Source organism: Rhinopithecus bieti, unplaced genomic scaffold (assembly GCF_001698545.2).
Source record: "Rhinopithecus bieti isolate Rb0 unplaced genomic scaffold, ASM169854v2 scaffold_60988, whole genome shotgun sequence".
Taxonomy (NCBI): Eukaryota; Metazoa; Chordata; class Mammalia; order Primates; family Cercopithecidae; genus Rhinopithecus; species Rhinopithecus bieti.
In genome coordinates, this window is record NW_016823018.1 from 1 (window position 1) to 21053 (window position 21053).

General features: G+C 36.8%; 1 protein-coding gene across 1 annotated transcript in view; it reads right to left on the bottom strand.

Moving 5' to 3' along the window:
- Positions 1–11299: 11299 nt before the first annotated feature.
- Positions 11300–21053, bottom strand: part of HNMT (histamine N-methyltransferase) — a 15955-nt gene continuing 6201 nt past the window's right edge. Inside the window, exon 3 of the mRNA XM_017861196.1 lies at positions 11300–11766. Coding sequence (XP_017716685.1) covers positions 11546–11766 — 221 coding nt within the window. The 3' untranslated portion in view covers positions 11300–11545. The remainder of the gene's footprint in view (positions 11767–21053) is intronic.

The following is a 21053-nucleotide window of genomic DNA, read 5'->3' on the forward strand; positions in this document are numbered from 1 at the left end:
TATGTATTTTAAAACTAATTTATACCCATAATCTCCAACATAATATTGAAAGAGAAGAACAAAGTTGGAGAACTGACACTACCTGACTTCAAGACTTACTATAAAGCCATATTAATCAAAACAGCCTGGCATTGGCAAAAGAACAGACAAATAGATCAGTGGAACAGAATAGAGGGACCAGAAATAGACCCACATAAATATAGTCAACTGATCTTTGACAAAGGAGCAAAGGCAATACAATGGAGCAAAGATAGTCTTTTCAACAAATGGTGCTGCAACAACTGGATACCCACCTGCAAAAAAATGAATCTAGAAACGGACCTTACATCCTTCACAAAAATTAACTCAAAATGAATCATAGAACTATGTGTAAAACATAAAACTGCAAAATTTCTAAAATATAACATGGAGGAAAACCTAGATGACCTTGGGTATGGCGATGACTTTTTAGATAGAACCCAAAGGCATCATCTATGAAATAAGTAATTAATAAGTTGAACTTTATTAAAATTAAAAACTTCTGCTCTACAAAAGAAAATGTCAAGAGACTGAGATGACAAGCATGAAAGGAAATAATTGAAAAGAGCACATCTGAAAAAGGACTATTATCCAAAGTATACAAAGAACTCTTAAATCTCAACAATAAGAAAACAACCAGCACAATTAACAATTGGGTCAAAGACCTAAACACCTCACCAAAGAAGATATATAGATGACAAATAAATATATAAAAAGATATTTCGTATCATATGCCATCAATGAAATGCAAATTAATACATTAACGAAATACCATTACACACCTGGAAGGGCCAAAATCCAGAGCACTAATGACAACAAATGCTGGGGAAGATGTGGAGCAACAGGAACTCTCATTCACTGCTGGTGGGAAAGGTAAATCTGGGGCCACTTTGGAATACAATTTGGCAGTTTCTTAAAAAATTAAGCATAATCTTACCATAGGATTCAGTAATCAAGCTCCTTGGTTTCTACCCAAAGGAGTTGAAAACTTATAGTCACACAAAAATCTGCACATAGATGTTTATTAGCTGTATTCATAATTGCCAAAGCTTGGAAGTAACCAAGATGTGTCATTCAGCATATAAACTGATAAGTAAAAGAACAAACAAACAAAAAATCTGTGGTACATGCAAAAAATAGAATATCATTCAGCGCAAGGAAGAAATGAGTTACTAAGTCATGAAAAGACATGGAAGAAACTTAAATGCATATTATTAACTGGAGGAAGCCAATCTGAAAAGCTTACATGCTGTATGATTTCAACTAGATGACACTGTGGAAAAGACAACATTATGGAAACAGTGAAAAGATCAGTGGTTGCCAGGGGCTAAGGGGTGGAGGTGAAGGGATGGAGCATAGATGATTTTGGGGGCAGTAAAACTACTCTGTATAATACTGTAATGGTGGATACATGCCATTATACATTTGTTTAAACCCATGGAATACAACACCAAAAGTAAACCCTAAAGTAAACTATGAGCTTCCAGTAATTATGTGTCAATGAATGTTTATCAATTGTAGCAGACTGTAATTCTGGGAGGGAATATATATATAATGGAGATACTATCCATGCTTGAGAGCAGGGGTTGTATGGGAAATCTCTGTACCTTGCTGTCAATTTATCTGCAAACCCTAAACTTCTCTTTAAAAAACCTTTCTTTAAAATAAAACATCAAGGACAAAAATATTTATCTTTATTTTTTTGAGACAGCCTTGCCCTGTTGCCCAGGCTAGAGTACAGTGGTGCAATCTCATCTCACTACAACCTTTGCCTCCCAGGTTCAAGTGATTCTCCTGCCTCAGCCTCCCAAGTAGCTGGGATTACAGACACGTACCACCATGCCAGGCTAATTTTCATATTTTTAGTAGAGACGGGGTTTCACCATAATGGCCAGGCTGGTCTCGAACTCTTGACCTCCGGTGATCTGCCTACGTTGGCCTCCCAAAGTGCTGAGATTACAGGCGTCAGTAATCATGCCTTGCCAATCACATGTATTTTTAAAAACTAATTTATACCCATAATCTCCAACATAATATTGAAAGAGAAGAACAAAGTTGGAGAACTGACACTACCTGACTTCAAGACTTACTATAAAGCCATATTAATCAAAACAGCCTGGTATTGGCAAAAGAATAGACAAATAGATCAGTGGAACAGAATAGAGAGACCAGAAATAGACCCACATAAATATAGTCAACTGATCTTTGACAAAGGAGCAAAGGCAATACAATGGAGCAAAGATAGTCTTTTCAACAAATGGTGCTGCAACAACTGGATACCCACCTGCAAAAAAATGAATCTAGACACGGACCTTACATCCTTCACAAAAATTAACTCAAAATGAATCACAGAACTATGTGTAAAATATAAAACTGTAAAATTCCTAAAATATAACATAGAGGAAAACCTAGATGACCTTGGGTATGGCGATGACTTTTTAGATAGAAACCAAAGGCATCATCTATGAAATAAGTAATTAATAAGCTGAACTTTGTTAAAATTAAAAACTTCTGCTCTACAAAAGAAAATGTCAAGAGAATGAGATGACAAGCATGAAAGAAAATAATTGAAAAGAGCACATCTGAAAAAGGACTATTATCCAAAGTATACAAAGAACTCTTAAATCTCAACAATAAGAAAACAACCAGCACAATTAACAATTGGGTCAAAGACCTAAACACCTCACCAAAGAAGATATATAGATGACAAATAAATATATAAAAAGATATTTCGTATCATACGCCATCAATGAAATACAAATTAAAACATTAACGAAATACCATTACACACCTGGAAGGGCCAAAATCCAGAGCACTAATGACAACAAATGCTGGGAAAGATGTGGAGCAACGGGAACTGGTGGGAAAGGTAAATCTGGAGCCACTTTGAAATACAGTTTGGTAGTTTCTTAAAAAACTAAGCATAATCTTACCATAGGATTTAGTAATCAAGTTCCTTGGTTACTACCCAAAGGAGTTGAAAACTTATAGTTACACAAAAATCTGCACATAGATGTTTATTAGCTTTATTCATAATTGCCAAAGCTTGGAAGTAACCAAGATGTGTTGTTCAGCATATAAACTGATAAGTAAAAGAACAAACAAACAAAAAATCTGTGGTACATGCAGAAAATAGAATATCATTCAGCACAAGAAAGAAATGAGTTACTAAGCCATGAAAAGACATGGAAGAAACTTAAATGCATATTATTAACTGGAGGGAACCAATCTGAAAAGCTTACATGCTATATGATTTCAACTAGATGACATTGTGGAAAAGACAACATTATAGAAACAGTGAAAAGATCAGTGGCCACCAGGGGCTGAGGGGTGGAGGTGAAGGGATGGAGCATAGATGATTCTGGGGGCAGTAAAACTACTCTGTATAATATTATAATGGTGCATACATGCCATTATACATTTGTTTAAACCCATGGAATACAACACCAAAAGTAAACCCTAAAGTAAACTATGAGCTTCTAGTAATTATGTGTCAATGAATGTTTATCAATTGTAGCAGACTGTAATTCTGGGAGGGAATATATATATAATGGGGAGACTATCCATGCTTGAGAGCAGAGGTTGTATGGGAAATCTCTGTACCTTGCTGTCAATTTATCTGCAAACCCTAAACTTCTCTTTTAAAAACCTTTCTTTAAAACAAAACAACAAGGACAAAAATATTTATTTTTATTTTTTTGAGACAGCCGTGCCCTGTTGCGCAGGCTGGAGTGCAGTGGTGCGATCTCGTCTCACTACAACCTCTGCTTCCCAGGTTCAAGTGATTCTCCTGCCTCAGCCTCACAAGTAGCTGGGATTACAGACATGCACCACCATGCCAGGCTAATTTTCATATTTTTAGTAGAGACGGGGTTTCACCATAATGGCCAGGCTGGTCTCGAACTCTTGACCTCTGGTGATCTGCCTACGTTGGCCTCCCAAAGTGCTGGGATTACAGGCGTGAGTAATCTTGCCTTGCCAACCAAAAAGATTTCACTATAATTCCTCTTCCTGTCTATAAAAAGAAAAGGGGGGGGGTTCAGATAGTTCAGATCTCGTCATATTATAGTCTTGTTTACACCATTGGTAGACATTTAGTTCATTTAGTTTGTAAGTATTATCTTTTCTTGAAACCATTCACCATGCTGATTGTTATCCATGCATCACTCAGTTTCTTCTCCTTTATCTCCCTTTCCTGGCCATCAAGAAGCTTTTTACTTTGCTCTCTTCTGTCCTACTGGCAATGGCCCCTATGCAGGGACCCAAGATTTATTCATCTTTGGAATACCCTGCAATAAATTCCAAAGGGTCAGCCTACCTCTGGTCTGTGCTATTTCCTCATATAAGCCCTTACCATGTACAACCATTTTCTCTGGTAAACCCTGCTAAGCAAATCCCATCCTTTCTCTCTTCCTCTCTCTATATTATTCTAGTGACTATAAATGCATGAAGGGTCAAGCGTGCCGTCCAAGTAAAACATAAGACTATCTGCCTGGGCCTCTATTCTCATCTTCACAGTTTTATATTCTGGAAAATTTGTGGCTCCAGAAGCCTGAAATTGCTTGCATTCTACCCTCTTTCCTTTACGCTACCATTCCCTCCCGTGGCTTTCTCCTTTTCCTAAAAAGCATCTCCCTCACTTATCTCACTTCACTGGCTAACTCCGTACACATCTAAAAATCTACCATTCGATAGCTGCATAATCTTAGTGGTCTTTTCCCACGAGCCCAGAAGCAGCATGAGAATCCTCATACACTACCCATCAATTGCAGCTGCGGAGCTTGGTAACACAGAGTAAAACACACTGTTCCTGTCTTTACTGATCTAAATTTACTGCCTTTTCTTCATTTATGATGATATACTAGCAAAGACTCTGATTCCAGCTAAGTTTGTTAAAAACTAACTAAAGATTACGGGCCGGGGCGCGGTGGCCCTCAAGCCTGCCTAATCCAGCACTTTGGGAGGCCCGCAGACGGGCGTGATCACGACCGGTCAGGGAGATCGAGCACCATCCTGGCCTAATACGGGCTGACTGAAACCCCTTTGCTCTCTAACTTAAAAATACAAAAAACTAGGCCGGGGGGCGACGAGGCGGGCGCCTGTAGCCCAGCTACTCCGGAGGCCCGTGCCAGGCAGTTAGAGGATCGCTGCGAGAATGGCCGCTAAACCCGGGCGAGGCGGGAGCCTTGCAGTGAGCTTGAGATCCGGCCACTGCCACTCCAGCCTGCGCGTGGCAGGAGCAAGCTCGCGTCTCAAAAAAAGAACAAAGAAAAAAAAAAAAAAAAACTAAAGATACTTAAACTGCTGGATTGAACTAACTGCAGCTGGCCTTGATCATTAATCACTGCAAGCATATGAGAGGCCTTATTATACCCTATAGAACCAGAGCCATCAGAATTACAGATCAAAGTAAAAACAAACAACAAACAAACAAACAAAAAAAAAACAGTGGCCATTTGTCCTTTCTAAATGAATCCTTCAGAGCAGGACCCACAATGTTATGAATATGTTCCAGTATCAGGTATGAAGTGCTCTACAAATGCTTTCAGAGAGAGCACAAGCCAAACTAATGTTTCAAAATAATGGCAGAAAGTAAACTAGACTTGAGTCAAATAATTCAGAAATTCTCAACAAATTCAGGGGTAAGTGAAAAAAATGTGGAAGGCAACAATCTACTTTTATTGTACATCGCAAAACTTTCTAGGAATCTTAAACTTGAGATCCAGAAAATGGCATTTAAGGAGAATAGGGCAATACATGCTCAGTTTATAGTCAGTCTCTTCCCACATGTGACCTCTCATGGTCATTGCTTGGTCATAACTCTGATGATTGAGGACTACTTAGTTTTGACTTCCTAAGGCCTTTAGATACAAACACACCAACACATTAATCAGCAAGGCAAATTAATGATTTTTCAGTCTGTGCTTGTGATGATGATGTAACTGATTTTCTCAGTTGATCCCATGTGTGTAATTTTAGCAAAGTTGGGCAAATCCAAATATGTATCAGCATAAATCAATGGGATGCAGAGCACTTCATTTCAATACGCAATGTTTAGAAAGATATGCACCAAATTAAAATCAAGAGTTATCTTACGGTGACAGAATTATAGGTTATTTTTAGTTCTCTTTTTTTGTTTATAATTTGAAATATTTCTATAAAAATTTATTCAAATTAATTATTCTTGAAGTGTTCCTCTCCCAGTTAGAAAACCTTTCTGTGATGCTTACTTTTATGTGTCATCTCTACTGGGCCATGGGGTGCTCAGATATTTGGTTAAAACATGATTCTGGATGTGTCTGTGAGAGTGTTTTTGGATAAGATTAATGTTTGAATTGGTAGACTGAGTAAAGCAGATGGCCCTTCCTCGTGTAGTCAATCCAAGACCAGAAGAGAACAGCTTGAGCTGGAACTGGTCATTTCTGACCTTCAGACTCAGACTGAACTATCAGCCCTTGTTGAGTCTCAAGCCTTCAGGCCTGCTGGCTTTGAGACTAGAACTTACACCATGGGCTCTCCTGGGTCTCCAGCCTATAGACTGCAGATCTTGGGACTTGTCAGCCTTCATCATCATATGAGCTAATTCCTTATTTTACATATTAAGATATATATGTGTGTGTGTGTGTGTGTATATATATACACACACTATATATACTATAGTATATATAGTATAGTATATATATAGTATATATAGTGTGTATATATATATATGTAATCTTGTTGGTTCTGTTTCTCCAGAGAACCCTGACTAATTATTACAAGTCTAAATTTATTCTGTTGTTATTTTATATGCAAATGACTATCCCAAGGCATTTATCAACATATATGAAACAACTCACATTAGCAACAATTTGGCCTTTAGCTTACTGTAATCATTTAACCTCTCTATGCTAATTACCATATTTACCACTAACACTAGTACCACATTTACCACTAAGTGTCTAATTAAACATCTTTATTTTATTTTAATTAATTTTTTTGTTTGTTTGAGATGGAGTCTCACTCTATCACCCAGGCTGGAGTGCAGTGGCATGATCCTGGCTCACTGCAAGCTCCACATCCTGGGTTCAAGGATACTTTGTAATGCGAGTTGTTCTCTCACATCCTGGAGGCTTACATTTGGTTTCATAAAATCACATGTATTTGATTTTAAAAGGCATGGCTGTATTATAGTAAATGTTAGTATACTGAAGATGTGATTATACCTTATATCATATATGAACTTTATCTGGAGACTCCAAGAACTGGTCTTCTGAGTGGGAGACTTTCTGTTCTGGGTAAGTGCACTAGTAAAAGAGGCTACAAAATGAAATTCGTATTGCTTAAAATATATGGATAAGTAGGTAGACAGCTGATTAGATGGATGCATGAATGCACAGACAGACTCACAGACTGCTACTAGTAAGATAGTTACTTGGATGACTAGAAGAATAAAAATATGTAGGAAAGAGAGAAGTCACAAGTTGGAAAAATAGGTTTTCTAGGTGCACTGCTGTGACATTTAAAAAAGCATGTTTAAAGGGCAGGATGTGAAGATGGGCTGAAAGAAAATCCCTAATAAAAGCTCTACCAATCCCCTACTCTTTAGCTAGCACATTATATGGAATCCTATTCTTAGGACACGGCTTTAAATTGAACATACACTTCCACTTGCATTGTTGATGGACATACATTTCTGCTATTTGAGATCCCAAGGCAGTCAAGGGATGGAGTTAGAGCGGTTTTACACATTCTTAATTCTTTTTTTTTCTTTTAGTTTTGGTTCTTGTGGCACTGCCTTTAGCACACACCAATTTTGTCCATGCACATTGTAGGCAGATAGTGAGAAGTTGAGAGTCTTATATGTCATGTCTCTTCTGTCTTAAACTGGTCTGTCATTATAAAATTATAATCCTAGTTTACTACTATTCAAAGGCAGAGAATAGAACTTCATGACATGATCGGTGGTATATCAGATGTTTTATTAATCACATAATGATTATAATTAACTCATGCCAGCCCTAGCTAAATGGCCCAATCTTTTTTCTTTATCTTTATAGTGCTTCCAGAATTCTGCATGCTTTTCATAGGGTATTTAAATCTCTCCTGAACTCACTTGCTCATCTACAAAATGGGAAAATATAACTCATAGTCACTCCATACATCATATGGTAACTTTTAAAAAATGCTATTTTTATAAATTTTTTTAAGTTTAATTTCTCTATGCCAAACTTATTGACAGTCTTCTACTGTAAAATCAGGACAACTGATTAATATAGTTAATTACTTCAAAAATTTAATTCCAATATTTACTTATTGTTCAGATTTTGAGATAACCAACAAGAACCAAAAATCAAAGCCTGAGACTAATTTGGGAATTTTGTGTGCTATACTGTCTTTCTTTCAATCATACACTAAGGATCCATTATATGCCAGGAAATGCCCACTGTTGGGCTTACAGAGATAATTTCTTTAAAAGTTAATAGGCACATTGACATTGCTCAAACTCGTTAATAATCAGAGATGAAAATTAAAATGGCAATACAATATCATCTGATGCTTGTTGGACTGGTGAAACATCAGAAAGCTAAAGCATGCTAAGTAATGACAGGGATATTCAGATAGAGAAATTTCATCCAGGCCACTGAGAATATAGACTGGAGCAGCCACAATGGGGACTAATTTGGTAATACTTATTCAAATTAAATATATGCATAACCTATGACTCAGGAGTTCTGAATTGAGCACGTAATAAAAATGCATAAGCCAAAGAAATTCTCACATAGGTGGATAAGGAGATATTGAACCACGTTCACTACAGCATTGCTTAGGATAGAAGGGGGTTAGATGGAAAGTTATAAGGCAGAAAAATTGTGGTGGATGCACAACATTCAATATTCTGTAACAGTCAGAATGCATAGATCAGATCAATACTTAGCAATACAGGTAATCTTCAGGGTATAGTACTCAGTGACAATGCAAGAAAGAGTAATCTGTTGAGGGAAACCAGAATAGGTGACCTCAACATCTGCCTCTTTGACAAGAAAATTATTTTTGAACTAAAGGCAATTAAGAAGCAGCAAATGGAGGAAAAATTTTCCCTATCTTCCTGCTTTTCTGCCTAAGAGCAGGACATAAATTCTCCTTTACTGGAGACAACTCTAAACTCTTAGCGGCCCAGAGATAGCACCAGAGGAATCCGCAAACAAACTTACTCATATTTTCCACCCATATATTTACCTTCCCACAGTTTCCCAGCCTTGGAAGCCTAAAATAATTTTCCTTTGCCCTGTCATTTCCCCACAAGTTTATTTTTTGTTGAAGGTGCTCTACAAGCCAGAGTTCCAAACCACCACTTCGAGTTACATTTCCATGGGGTTTATCCTATATGATGAGCACTGCACGTTAATAAACGTGTTTGTTTCCATCTTATTAATCTATCTTTTGTTATAGGGATCTATCCCAACTAAGAATTCATGAGGGCTGAGGGGGGAATTTTTTTTGTTCCCTACAATACATATTGTATACACTATATGTATATTATATAAAAAGTATACAATAGGATAATAAAAATGTACAGATTGGTAATGGGAAACATAAAACACATTAAGTGCAATAAATTATAACAATGGTATAATGGAATTCTTCAGGGCAAAGAGTGAAAATACAAAGCCAGAGTTAGTGACTGTGGTGAGGACAAGGGAGGCTGAGTCCAAGGAGAAGAGCAGGAAATACTTTGTGGAGGATGTGCAGGATATACCCCTTGGGCAAGTGTGTGTATTCTACTGTTAGCTTTCTTCCTGATTTTGGGTTACTTTAGACTACTTTAGGCTCTAGAACTTTCTCTATAATAATAATGAGCAACTACATCGGTTCTGCATGATATTTATGGATGAGGTTTTGGGATAACAGGAAAAAATCATGTGCTTCAGGAAAAATCCGACCTGGGCTTGGAGATCGGCTCCACCATCTATTACATGATGAAATGCATCTTAAACCATCTGAGCCTCAAAATATCTGAACTTCAGCTCTTTCATTTTTAAAGGAAGTCCCCACAGAGTTTCCATGAGAATAAAATGTGATTACATATGTCAAGTGACTAGTAAAGTGTCTGGAAAATAATAAGCCTTCAGTAACACTTAGCCCCTCTGTGATTCCGCTTCCAAAATCGATAGCACGTAGGCAGTTTATGTTATTATAGCATATAAAGGGGAAAAAAACTTTTTACTAAGCAATGTTGATGAGCAAATTTTGGAAGCTAGCTGGTTATAAATTTCTTAAAATGTAATAAATTTTAGTTTAATGAAAACTTGTTTTCTAATCAGCTGAATTGTGGATTTTTTCTTTTTTTCACTCCTGTGTAATTTCCCACCAAACAGAATATGCTGGCTTTTTGATTTGGGAAGTTAATGAAAACCGAATTATTAAAAATCTCCTTCCCTGTAAATCTCAATTTTTGGTACCACCCTATCCCTCAAATCTGCCACAGCCATAGAATTAATTCCCGTGTCTCCATTCTGGGCTATGTTGAGTATTTTACTTAATTTTAAAGTCAGATATTTTTGTGGTTATAATATCCTGCTTTCACACAAACCATATTTTAAATGCATCATACTTACATTCAGTGAAGGGCAGATAATTGAGATCTCTGAATGTGGAGCTTGTAAGTTCAAAAACAAAGAAAAAGAAGTGTCTCATTTTCCAGACAACTATTCTCCACTCCCTGAAGTTCAAGGATACGTTTAATAAGATAGAAGAGAAATGCTGCATTTTTTAAAATCCAAAGACATTTAATTTAAAATGGAAAAAAAATTGTGAAAAGAAAAAATTAAGGCTGGGTGCAGTGGCTCCTGCCTGTAATCCCAGCACTTTGGGAGGCCTAGGCTGGTGGATCACTTGAGGCCAGGAGTTCATGACCAACCTGGCCAACATGGTGAAATCTCTACTAAAAATACAAAAATTATCTGCGTGTGGTGGTATGAGCCTGTAATCTCAACTACTCAGGTGACTGAGGCACCAGAATCACTTGAGCCTGTGAGACAGAGGTTGCAGTGAGCCTAGATCGCGCCACTCCACTCCAACCTGGGTGACCCAGAAAGACTCCATTTCAAAATAGTAATAATAATAATAAGAAGAAGCCTATAGAAAGACAAAACAACTCAAATTTCTTATTCACCAGAATTATCCTATGCAAATGTGTGGGCCTCTCCGTCCTTTAAATTGCATATGTGTAAAATGGATATAAAATGGTTTATGTTACAGGGTTAGAGGCATTGTAAAGATTACAGGCATTATATGGAGGTAATTTACCACACAGTTCATGATATATAGTAATTACTTAATAAAGTGAAGCTATTATACATTAATTCAACCAATTTTTTGAGCACCTACTAAATGTCAGGTTCTAACCACTGGAGATGTAGCAGTGAATAAAACAGGCAAAAATACCCTATTTTTTATGGATGGTGAGAAGTCCCACGGAGAAAACCAAAGTAACAAAGAAAAGGGAAGCTGCAGTGTGAAGGCTTTGCAATTTTCAACTGTGTGGTCAAGTAGGCTTCAAGGAAAAGGTGACACTTAAAAGAGGCTGAAGGAAACTAGGAATGAGGGAAAAGAAGATGTGCCTTATTAAACGGGCAGCTCCAAATGGCAACTCAGAAGAGTGCTCATCATGTATCCTCATGCCTGGCTTGTCTTTCTGACAGGTCCTACACAAAATGAAACACGAATTCTGCTTGAGAACCCTGGAGCTTCCCCAAATGAGAAAATCTGCAGGTCAAGAAAATAGGGGATTAAAGACTGTGGCCATATCTCCTGCCATTCTATTTCAGCCTATCCCTACTTCATTTCTCATATCAAAATATATATTATCAGCAGGAAAAATTTAATTCTATTACATGTTGCATTAAGATTATTATCATTTTTGTTCCCTCTACTAGAATATCAGGCAGTAAAAAAAATGGTTTCTAGGAAGAGCGATTGCTCATGTGACTCCGTGCTTGGAGATGAAAGATAATTTCAGCTGTGGGTTTGCAGCTAGCGCAAGAACAATCTGATTGTGAATCGCAATGTGAAAGATAGAAGATTCCTGACAAGATCCTTTCTTTTCTTTACTTCTCTCTTTCTCTATCTCCCTCCAATCCCCTGGTACCTCAGTATTGAAGCAGTCTGTCTGTATGAAAATATGAGTATAAAATATTAAAATAACTATAGAGTTTCAAGAAGGAGATTATAAATTCTTAGTCAAAAGGCTGTTGCCATTTGTTTTCACGTGTCTTCTGGCCCTTGGCCCAGGAAATCTACTGCCTAAGGGTTTTGCAACTGCAGGAAAAAATGTTCTACAAAACACAAACTTAGAGAAAATGCTTCAAAGGGTGCTGAAGACTGAAATGTACAGATATTTGATGGAAAACTCAGAAAAGATACATCAAATACCTCAAGAAACAGAGGATAGCCACCATTCTCTTGATCAGCATCATCCTCACCATCCCCAGAGCTGAAGAATACTCGGTTCTAGGCACTGACCATCTACCGGCTCTGAAGAAAAGCTCTGCTAATCTACAACATAACTGAGATCGCTCTTTAAGTATTTGCACAGGTATAAAATCTTTACAGAGCCGGGCGCGGTGGCTCACGCCTGTAATCTCAGCACTTTGGGAGGCCGAGGAGGGAGGATCACGAGGTCAGGAGATCGAGACCCTCCTGGCTAACAAGGTGAAACCCCGTCTCTACTAAAAAATATTTAAAAATTAGCCGGGCATGGTGGCGGGCGTCTGTAGTCCCAGCTACTGGGGAGGCTGAGGCAGGAGAATGGCGTGAATCTAGGAGGCAGAGCTTGCCGTGAGCCGAGATCACGCCATCGCACTCCAGCCTGGGTGCCAGAGGTAGACTACGTATCACACATACACACACAAAAACCCCGTTACAGGTTGATTAAAACTTCTGAAGAAAAGCTGTTAGGAAAACACACTTATTGGAGCAGTGCCTTTGGGCTTCAGCTAATTAGCTGAAGGAGATGAACGGAGAGGCCAGGGATCTAGTCCTCTACCATCATCTCTCGTACATAAAATTTATTTTGTTTTTCCTTCTCTCTCTGGCTTAAAAATTGAATAATGCAGAAAACTCGGGACATAGAAAACGGTAAAAAAGTAGAAAAGAAATATCTCACTGCTCCCTAAACTTTTATTTTTCTCCATTGATCAAATTAAGGTTTTTCTTAGTCTATCTAGGTGAGATTATTATGATGTATATATAATTATTTTGGCCTTTTGCTCTTGAGTGTTAAACTATTAATATATCAAAATTTATTTCAATGTGTTATTTGTAGTGGCTATACTATATTCTCTTAAATGGAATGTGAAAATAATTCATTTAATCATTAATCTTTCATATATAATGATAACTAAAAGTTACATTTATGTAAAATACATTATATTTCGTATTTATAATATACTTTTATACATGGAATATACATGGATGTATTTTATATTGTGAAAATAAAAATATAATTTCTACATTTAATTTGTCTTAATATACAATAAAACTATACTTTATATATTATCATACTAATGAAAATCAATATATATCATAACATATATAAACTATAACTATATATTCATACGCAACTAACTATATGTATATATAATATAGATATGCTTATGTAGTAACTGATATATTATATAATGTACTACCAATATATAGTTAATATAATATATTACTTATATATAATATGATACCTATTTTGTGTATATTACCTATTATGGTATATATGGGAGTAAGATTTTATACTATATTATATTAAGACTGATAATTCATATATTCAATACATTACATTCACATAATTAATAAAGTATTATATAATACTATTACCTATTAGATACTATATTATAGAATAGTTATATAATATATATGTAAGTATATAATACTACTATATATAGCATATCGATATATCATATAGTATGTATAGATAATATTATATACAATATATAGTATACATAATACATAAATATATAGTATTAGTATAGATATATACTATAGGTATTACTATATTAACTGATCATATTAATATATAGTATGTTATATAATACTACTCATATAAATATGTGTATAATATAGGATATATTTATATACCACTATACAAAAAAAAAAAAAAAAAAAAAAAAACTATATAATATACAAATAGATTATACTATATAACACATCAGTATATGATACGTATTATATAGGTAGATATACTGATATATTCATATATAATATGACGTTATAATAAATAAAATACTATGTATATATTATATAAGTTATAATTATATGCGTGATATATATACGTAATTATTTAGAATTAGTATCATTATACAGCACTAAATATTATGATAATATATTATCGAAACTAGTATAGTATAGTTAATATATACACCATGATAACTATAGTAGCAGTAATGATAAACACATCTAAATATACTTAAAAATTGACTATTCATCATAGTGCTCATCATATAGTTTTAGATGTTTCTGGCTATGTGCAGGGAGCTGAAAATGAGCCATATAATTTTTTGTGCAAAAATATTAATTTTTTAAAGTTATCCCATAAAAAATGGGAATTAATAATTGGAATGAAGACTCTTGAATCTGTGATGATATTTTTAAAAAGAGTGATACATGCAATCAAAACAACAACAACAAAAAGCCCAAGTACAACGGTTGGGCAGGTGCTGCAGAAGGATGCACGTGCTGAGGAACTGTAGCACAGTCCCTAGGCAGCGCCTCGCTGGACTTGGCCCAGGCCAGGGCCAGTTGCTGGAGCCCCTGAGATGGGGCAGTGGGGCAGCAAGCAAGGACGTCCAGGGAGAAAGCACTGAAGCAATAATCTCTGGGACTGTGGTAATATGGAAGAAAAGTTAGCTGTTTACTCAAGATTGAATATTTTAACACCAGCAGGGCCAGGCCGCAGGGGCATATAGATGAAATCAGAAAACTGTTCTGCTATAAGATGCCATAATTAGCTTTCAGGGAAAATTTTAATATCATACCTTACTTTGCCAGCATGAAAGGGCTTCATATCATCTGAACTCATCAGTCATTATATCGTTATTGGTCTTTTAAGTCATTCTTGAATTATTCATTAGTAAACATTTTGAACTTTGCCTTTTTTTATATTTTGAATAAAATACATTATTAGCTATATTAACGCAATATTTTTTCATTATTTCTCTCAGAGAAGGTTAATAGAGGATCAACGCTGAAGGAGACCCAGGGAATTGATTCTCAAAGGCCTGGTAAGCATCCCCGATTCCCTTCAGGCATAATATTGTATTAGGTGTTCCACCATCCATAAAAAATGAAGATAACAACAGGTCGCCTACACCAGAGTTACATGACTGTGTATATTAGACATTGCAAAGTTTTATTCATTGTGATCGTCAAGAGGAAAGTTTAGCTCACTAATTAGACACTGCAGACGCAAATGGCGCAAAAAACTGGCAGATGACAAATTTGTCCGCGTCAGGGCAAAATTACAGATAAGAGCACTGCCACTGGACTTTTAATTAGATTGTAAAGATAATCAAAATTGGGAACGGAAAAGCACTCTAGAGCGTTAACAACAACAAACAAAATGAGAACCTAAACCATCATTGCTTTTTTTTCTATGTCACCTGTATATACCCCACTCTCGGCGCCTGCATTCTTATTAATTCTAAGGCTTTAGAACTAAAGTTTATTTGCTTTTGTAAGTATACAGTCATTTAATCTGCACATGTAGTTTTTGTCCTGCAGGCTTGGTTCACTTATCCCTGTGTTCTGGCTGTTTCAAACCTTATTGAATTTAGCCAAAACAATCTTGTTTACTCTACTTTTAATGACCAATCAGCTCTGGTGCTTCTAAACTATGTTCCATTCTCTCTAACATCTGTAACTTATCTGTCTTTAACAACTACCGCTCAATGTTCACTGAAAGTTTTAAATACAATAAAAAGAGGGAGTAAAACTAATTTGGGTAAAATTATGAGAATATTTTATTTTTAATCATATATTTAATAAATGCCTTTAATAAATGATGCACCAAAGCTATAGACTGTCATTATCTAAAGTTAGTGTCAAATCTTTGTAAGATTAGTTTAGTGATTATAATCTAATAAGCCTTCTGATAAAGGAGTAACTGCTATGATTCTGCATAAAGTACATTTAGTTTTTACTTATTTTTCGTTCTAAGCAATTAAATATCCATTCCCAAAATTGTCTGCAGTCTAGAAACCCCAAATTAAGCAATATCACTCCTCAATAAACAAACATGGTAATCAGGCCACACTATTCTGAAAAAAAAATCCTACCCTCTTCTCTAACGAAGGTGAACGCTCGTAAAAGAAGATTTCAATAACCAAAGCAGGTTTCAATGCCCAGAACACACAAGAAATCAGCGGCTGAGATCCCCGTTCCCACTAGCTATCTGTAAAGTATTTCCTCCAACCTATGCTGATCACCACTAGAAATCAGCAGGATAAGCTGTTTTATGCTCCCAAGAGTGGAAGGCTATTTTCTATTTATGGACAGGTTCTCGTATTAAACATGCTCTTTTAGCTTTTTTTTTTTTTTTTTCAGATGGAGTGCTTAGCTCTGTCCACCCATGGCTGGAGGCAATGGCCTAATTCTTGGCTCAACTGCAACCTCCTCCTCCTGGGTTCGAAGCAATTTCTCCTGGCCTAGCGCTCCGTCGAGTAGCTGGGCATTTACAGGCGCGTGCCACCATGCCCCGGCTAATTTTTGTTGTATTTTTAGAAGAAGGCCGGGTTCACTATGCGGCCAGCTAGTCTCGAAGCTGCCTGACCCGGCAAGGTGCGGTCCACCTACCTCAGGCGCTCCCACAAAGGCTGGATTCAGCAGGCATGAGCCATCCAGGCCCGAGCCAACATGCTCTTACACTTGAGCCAACTAAATCACTCTCTGAAGCTTTTCAATTTGGCCTTTGAGGGCAAATATCCTATTGATTGGGGCCCATCCAGAAATATACAAAAAACTGGGCAATAAGCACAATCAAGTATTCTTTTTTCACAGCAAAATTGACCTCAGTTCCCCTACATTTTCTCAACACATTTTAAGAATTTGTTGGATCTGTACCTGTTGGCATTAGCTTCGGACTCACTGAAATAATTGAACCTTTGCTTCCTGCCGAGCCTCCTAAATTTCCTAAAACCCTGAGCCAGCTGGATCTTCCAGTTCCTACTTGAATTAGCATGCATTTCTATTGCTGTCCAAATCAGCATTACAAGTATTGAAGGCTTCTGTGTTACCTACATGTCAATTTATTGAAAGGAGACAAGATTAAATATCTGATAAGGTTACGATTGATCAAATAGGCTAAGTCATTGGCTAAGTACGACTAAATTTCTCTTGTGAAAGGAAAATAAAATCTTGAGACCTGCCCAACTGCACTATGTAAAAGGAAGAGTTAACACTTGAAAGCTGGGGTCACAACAAATCTGCCTTCCTTTCCGTAATGTAAACAGATAGGTGGCAATTGATAGAAGGGCGCACTGTTTCTCCAGTGGACCCCTCCCTTTTAGGCGATATACGACATGTGGATTCAGTGAGATTTCTTGTGAGGATCAAACGCCCTTCACAAAGCAAAGTGACCACTTAGGCCTCCACTAACCTATACTCCCTCCCTATTACTTCTTTCCTCCTCTCTCTTGCTTCTCTTCCTCCTTTAAAATAATTGAAGGCCCTCAAAAACCACCGTCCTTTGGAAAAAGGCAAGCAGATCCACAGATGCTACTGCAATCTGTGTCGTCTTTTTCTCAGTTGCATCCTCAACTCTTGGTCAAATAAACCTCTTAAAAATATGATAGAGAGCTGTCTGCAGACCATGTTCTCACCTAGGCCCAAGTTAAGAAGTTAATTATTAAATCCTGTTTGTGCAAATTTGTTGACTGGACTAAAGTTCAAGAGATCTGAGTTTTGTTCTGGGGCCTTCTTTGTCCCCCAGGTTCTTATTTGTGAAGTGAGAGTGTGTGATGGTCTCTTAGTTATTTTAGGTTTTAACCCTGTAAGACAATGGCTGGTGTCTATATGCTGCAGAATCAACGAGACCCTCATCAACTGCTCTCAACATAGTGCAGAAAATTATGAGCAAAAAATATTATGAGGGTTGATAACACCTGTATTTCTATTGTGTAGTTGCTTGAGTGGATAAAAAACTTAGCAAAATGTATACACACATTATTGGTATATGCAATGATACAGTGGTTCGCAGTTAGTATATCAATCAGGTTTAATGGAAAATAGAAAGTAGCGAAACTGGATTAAATGTGAGTTATCTTGAGTTGTCAGTTGCTTTCTAACTCTTAAAAACTTTCTGGCATTTGAACATAAAACCAACAGTGGGAAAAGAGAAAAATGATTATCCTTTTAAAGCAGAGCCCCAGAGCAAGAGAATCACATTAGCTCATGCGACTCGCTTTCTGGAACATTTTTTCAGCGTATAAATATATGCACTGTAAATTAATAGCATTCTCTCTTACCAAAAGAATATGGGTTTCTTTTTTCCCATGTACCATCTAGCATGAAGGCAACACTCATTAGAAGTTGAATATACTGAACATCCATTGAGTGGTTTAATTTATGAAAGCACCAATGCTGATGGATCCAAAAGTATGTTCTATGAGATTTAGAATATATGCATTACTCTCAAAACCTAAAACAATTGCAGAAAATAACAACAAGAATACTTCAAGACCCTGAATAAAGCAATTCTGGCCACTCATTGTGTCTCATTAAAGCACACAAGCTCATATACATGAACATACACGCGTAACTTTACACTTCCCAGTTTGTTCTCTGTAAAAGTTACGTGGTCTGTTTTCTGTTCATGGTTTGTTTTCCTCTCTTTATTCCTGTTGGGTTCATATAATATTTATTTCATACATTTTCCTAACATTAGAATGCAAAATCTATGGATAACAGTGTTATTTATCAGTTATACTTTATTGATATGGAAGATGACTCAAAGAGTTTGCCATCTATTTCCTTTCTTTTGAATTTCTCAGAACCCTAATAATTGCTTGGCTTCTAAACTGAAGTGCCAAGCACCTTTTGCAAAACCTTACATTCTCTCTTAAACTATGAAAACTCTTTCCACACAAACACCAGACTCAAGACGAGAAGCTAATCGATAGGGCATATGTGCATCCCCTCCCTGCTCATGTTTCTGAAAAAAATCAAATAGACCCCCCCACCTCAAAACATGATAATTAAGTGGTATAAAAGTAGCAATTTCATCTAGGAAGGCTTTTAGCTGGTTTGCTTTTGTGTGTTTTGAAGCACAGCGGGAGAAGTGGTAGCACCATTATGAATGCTTAGAGAATATTTGCATCAAAGCCATGTGCCTACCTATCTGTGCAAACAAGGAAAGAAAACTGAGGCAGTAAAACCTGTAAACTAAGACAGAAATGGGACCCTATGAGATGCATTACAGGAGCTGAGCACAAAGGACTGAACAGGATCAACGGCTTCATTTGCTAGGGACTGGAGTTTAATGAATGATTTGGAAGGATACTCAAGCCATGGGACAATACAAAACTTTCAGGCACCCTGTAGATCACAGAATATGTGGGGAGACCATTTCTCTAAGGCAAGGATAGAAAGTTCCTTGCTGTATAGTAATGCATTGTTCTGCAGTCAGGCCAATAATAGGTGATTAGGTAACCATCTCTCAGTTGCTACATGAGCACTCAAACTAACTAAAGTAGAGTGTCCTCTCTCCTCAAAACACTGGTTTTCAAGCAACAGACACCTAGACCTAGGGATTTTAAATGCATTGTTTTGATTTCATATAACTTAGTTGGGTAGTGAAAACTAAGTATATATAACTTGAATTTTCTTGGAGTTTTCTTACATTTCTGATTGATTTCTTATGAAAATGACCTTAAAGGGCACCCACATTCTCCCCAAGGCGGAGCTTGTTATTAATACATTATTAGGGCTCAGTCAGAAGAACTCCAAGAGTTGCTCCCGTTATTTTGTTAAGTTCTCTGTATCAGCTTCTATGCGCACCTTTATGTAAGGACTCACCGTGCAGGCCAAATGTTCCTTTCTCTAGATAGCTTATAAGCATCTGGATAAATTTGCATTAGAAATTCAATTAACTTTATATTAAAAGGTCAATTAACTTGGCCATGATAGAGATTGTTTTAATTACTTTTCTTGTAGGGCTTCTCTTCTTGTCCAAGCACAAGTGACACTATCAAACGATAGTCTCATTGCCTGTTGGTTGCCTGAAACTCGTATCCAAAACACACAGGAAATAACTGTCTTGGTTAAATGAATTAATAAGACATTCTTTAGACAATTTGTAAGTATTATAATTTTGGGGACTTAAAGTACCTGTAACCAATAGCAAAGTATTTTAGCTTAAATACCCTTCATGGTATTGTTCATGACAATCCCCTTCATTGTCTGTCTTTGTTGGTTTCTATTTTCTTGGTGAAAGATGATAATAAAGTAAAATGATTTGAAGGATTAGTTCTTATTACACTATATCACAGTGTATTTCAAGAAAAATTAACAAATAATGACATTACAAATCAGCGATCTCTGTCAGGCATGGTGGCTTATGCCTGTAATCTCAGCACTTTGGGAGGCCGAGGCAGGCAAATCACTCAAGGTCAGGAGTTCGAGACCAGCTTGGCCAACATGGCGAAACCCCATCTCTACTAAAAAATACAAAAATTAGCCTGGTGTGGTGGTGGGTTCCTATAATCCCAGCTACTTGGGAGGCTGAGGCAGGGAGAATTGCTTGAACCTGGGAGTCAGAGGTTGCAGTGAGCCAAGATCGTGTCACTGCACTCTAGCCTGGGCAAGGGAATGAGACTTCATCTCAAAAAACAAACAAACAAAAAAACAAAAAATCAGTGATCTCATTTCATTAGAGAGCTCTTAGTTATCTTTGTGTTAATATGAGCCACAATTGAACTCATTCATGGGGCACTAGAACACTTATACTTAAGAGGTTCAAGGGATTACCACTTGGCATTAAGTTACAAGTGACAATAGGGTCCGCTTGATAT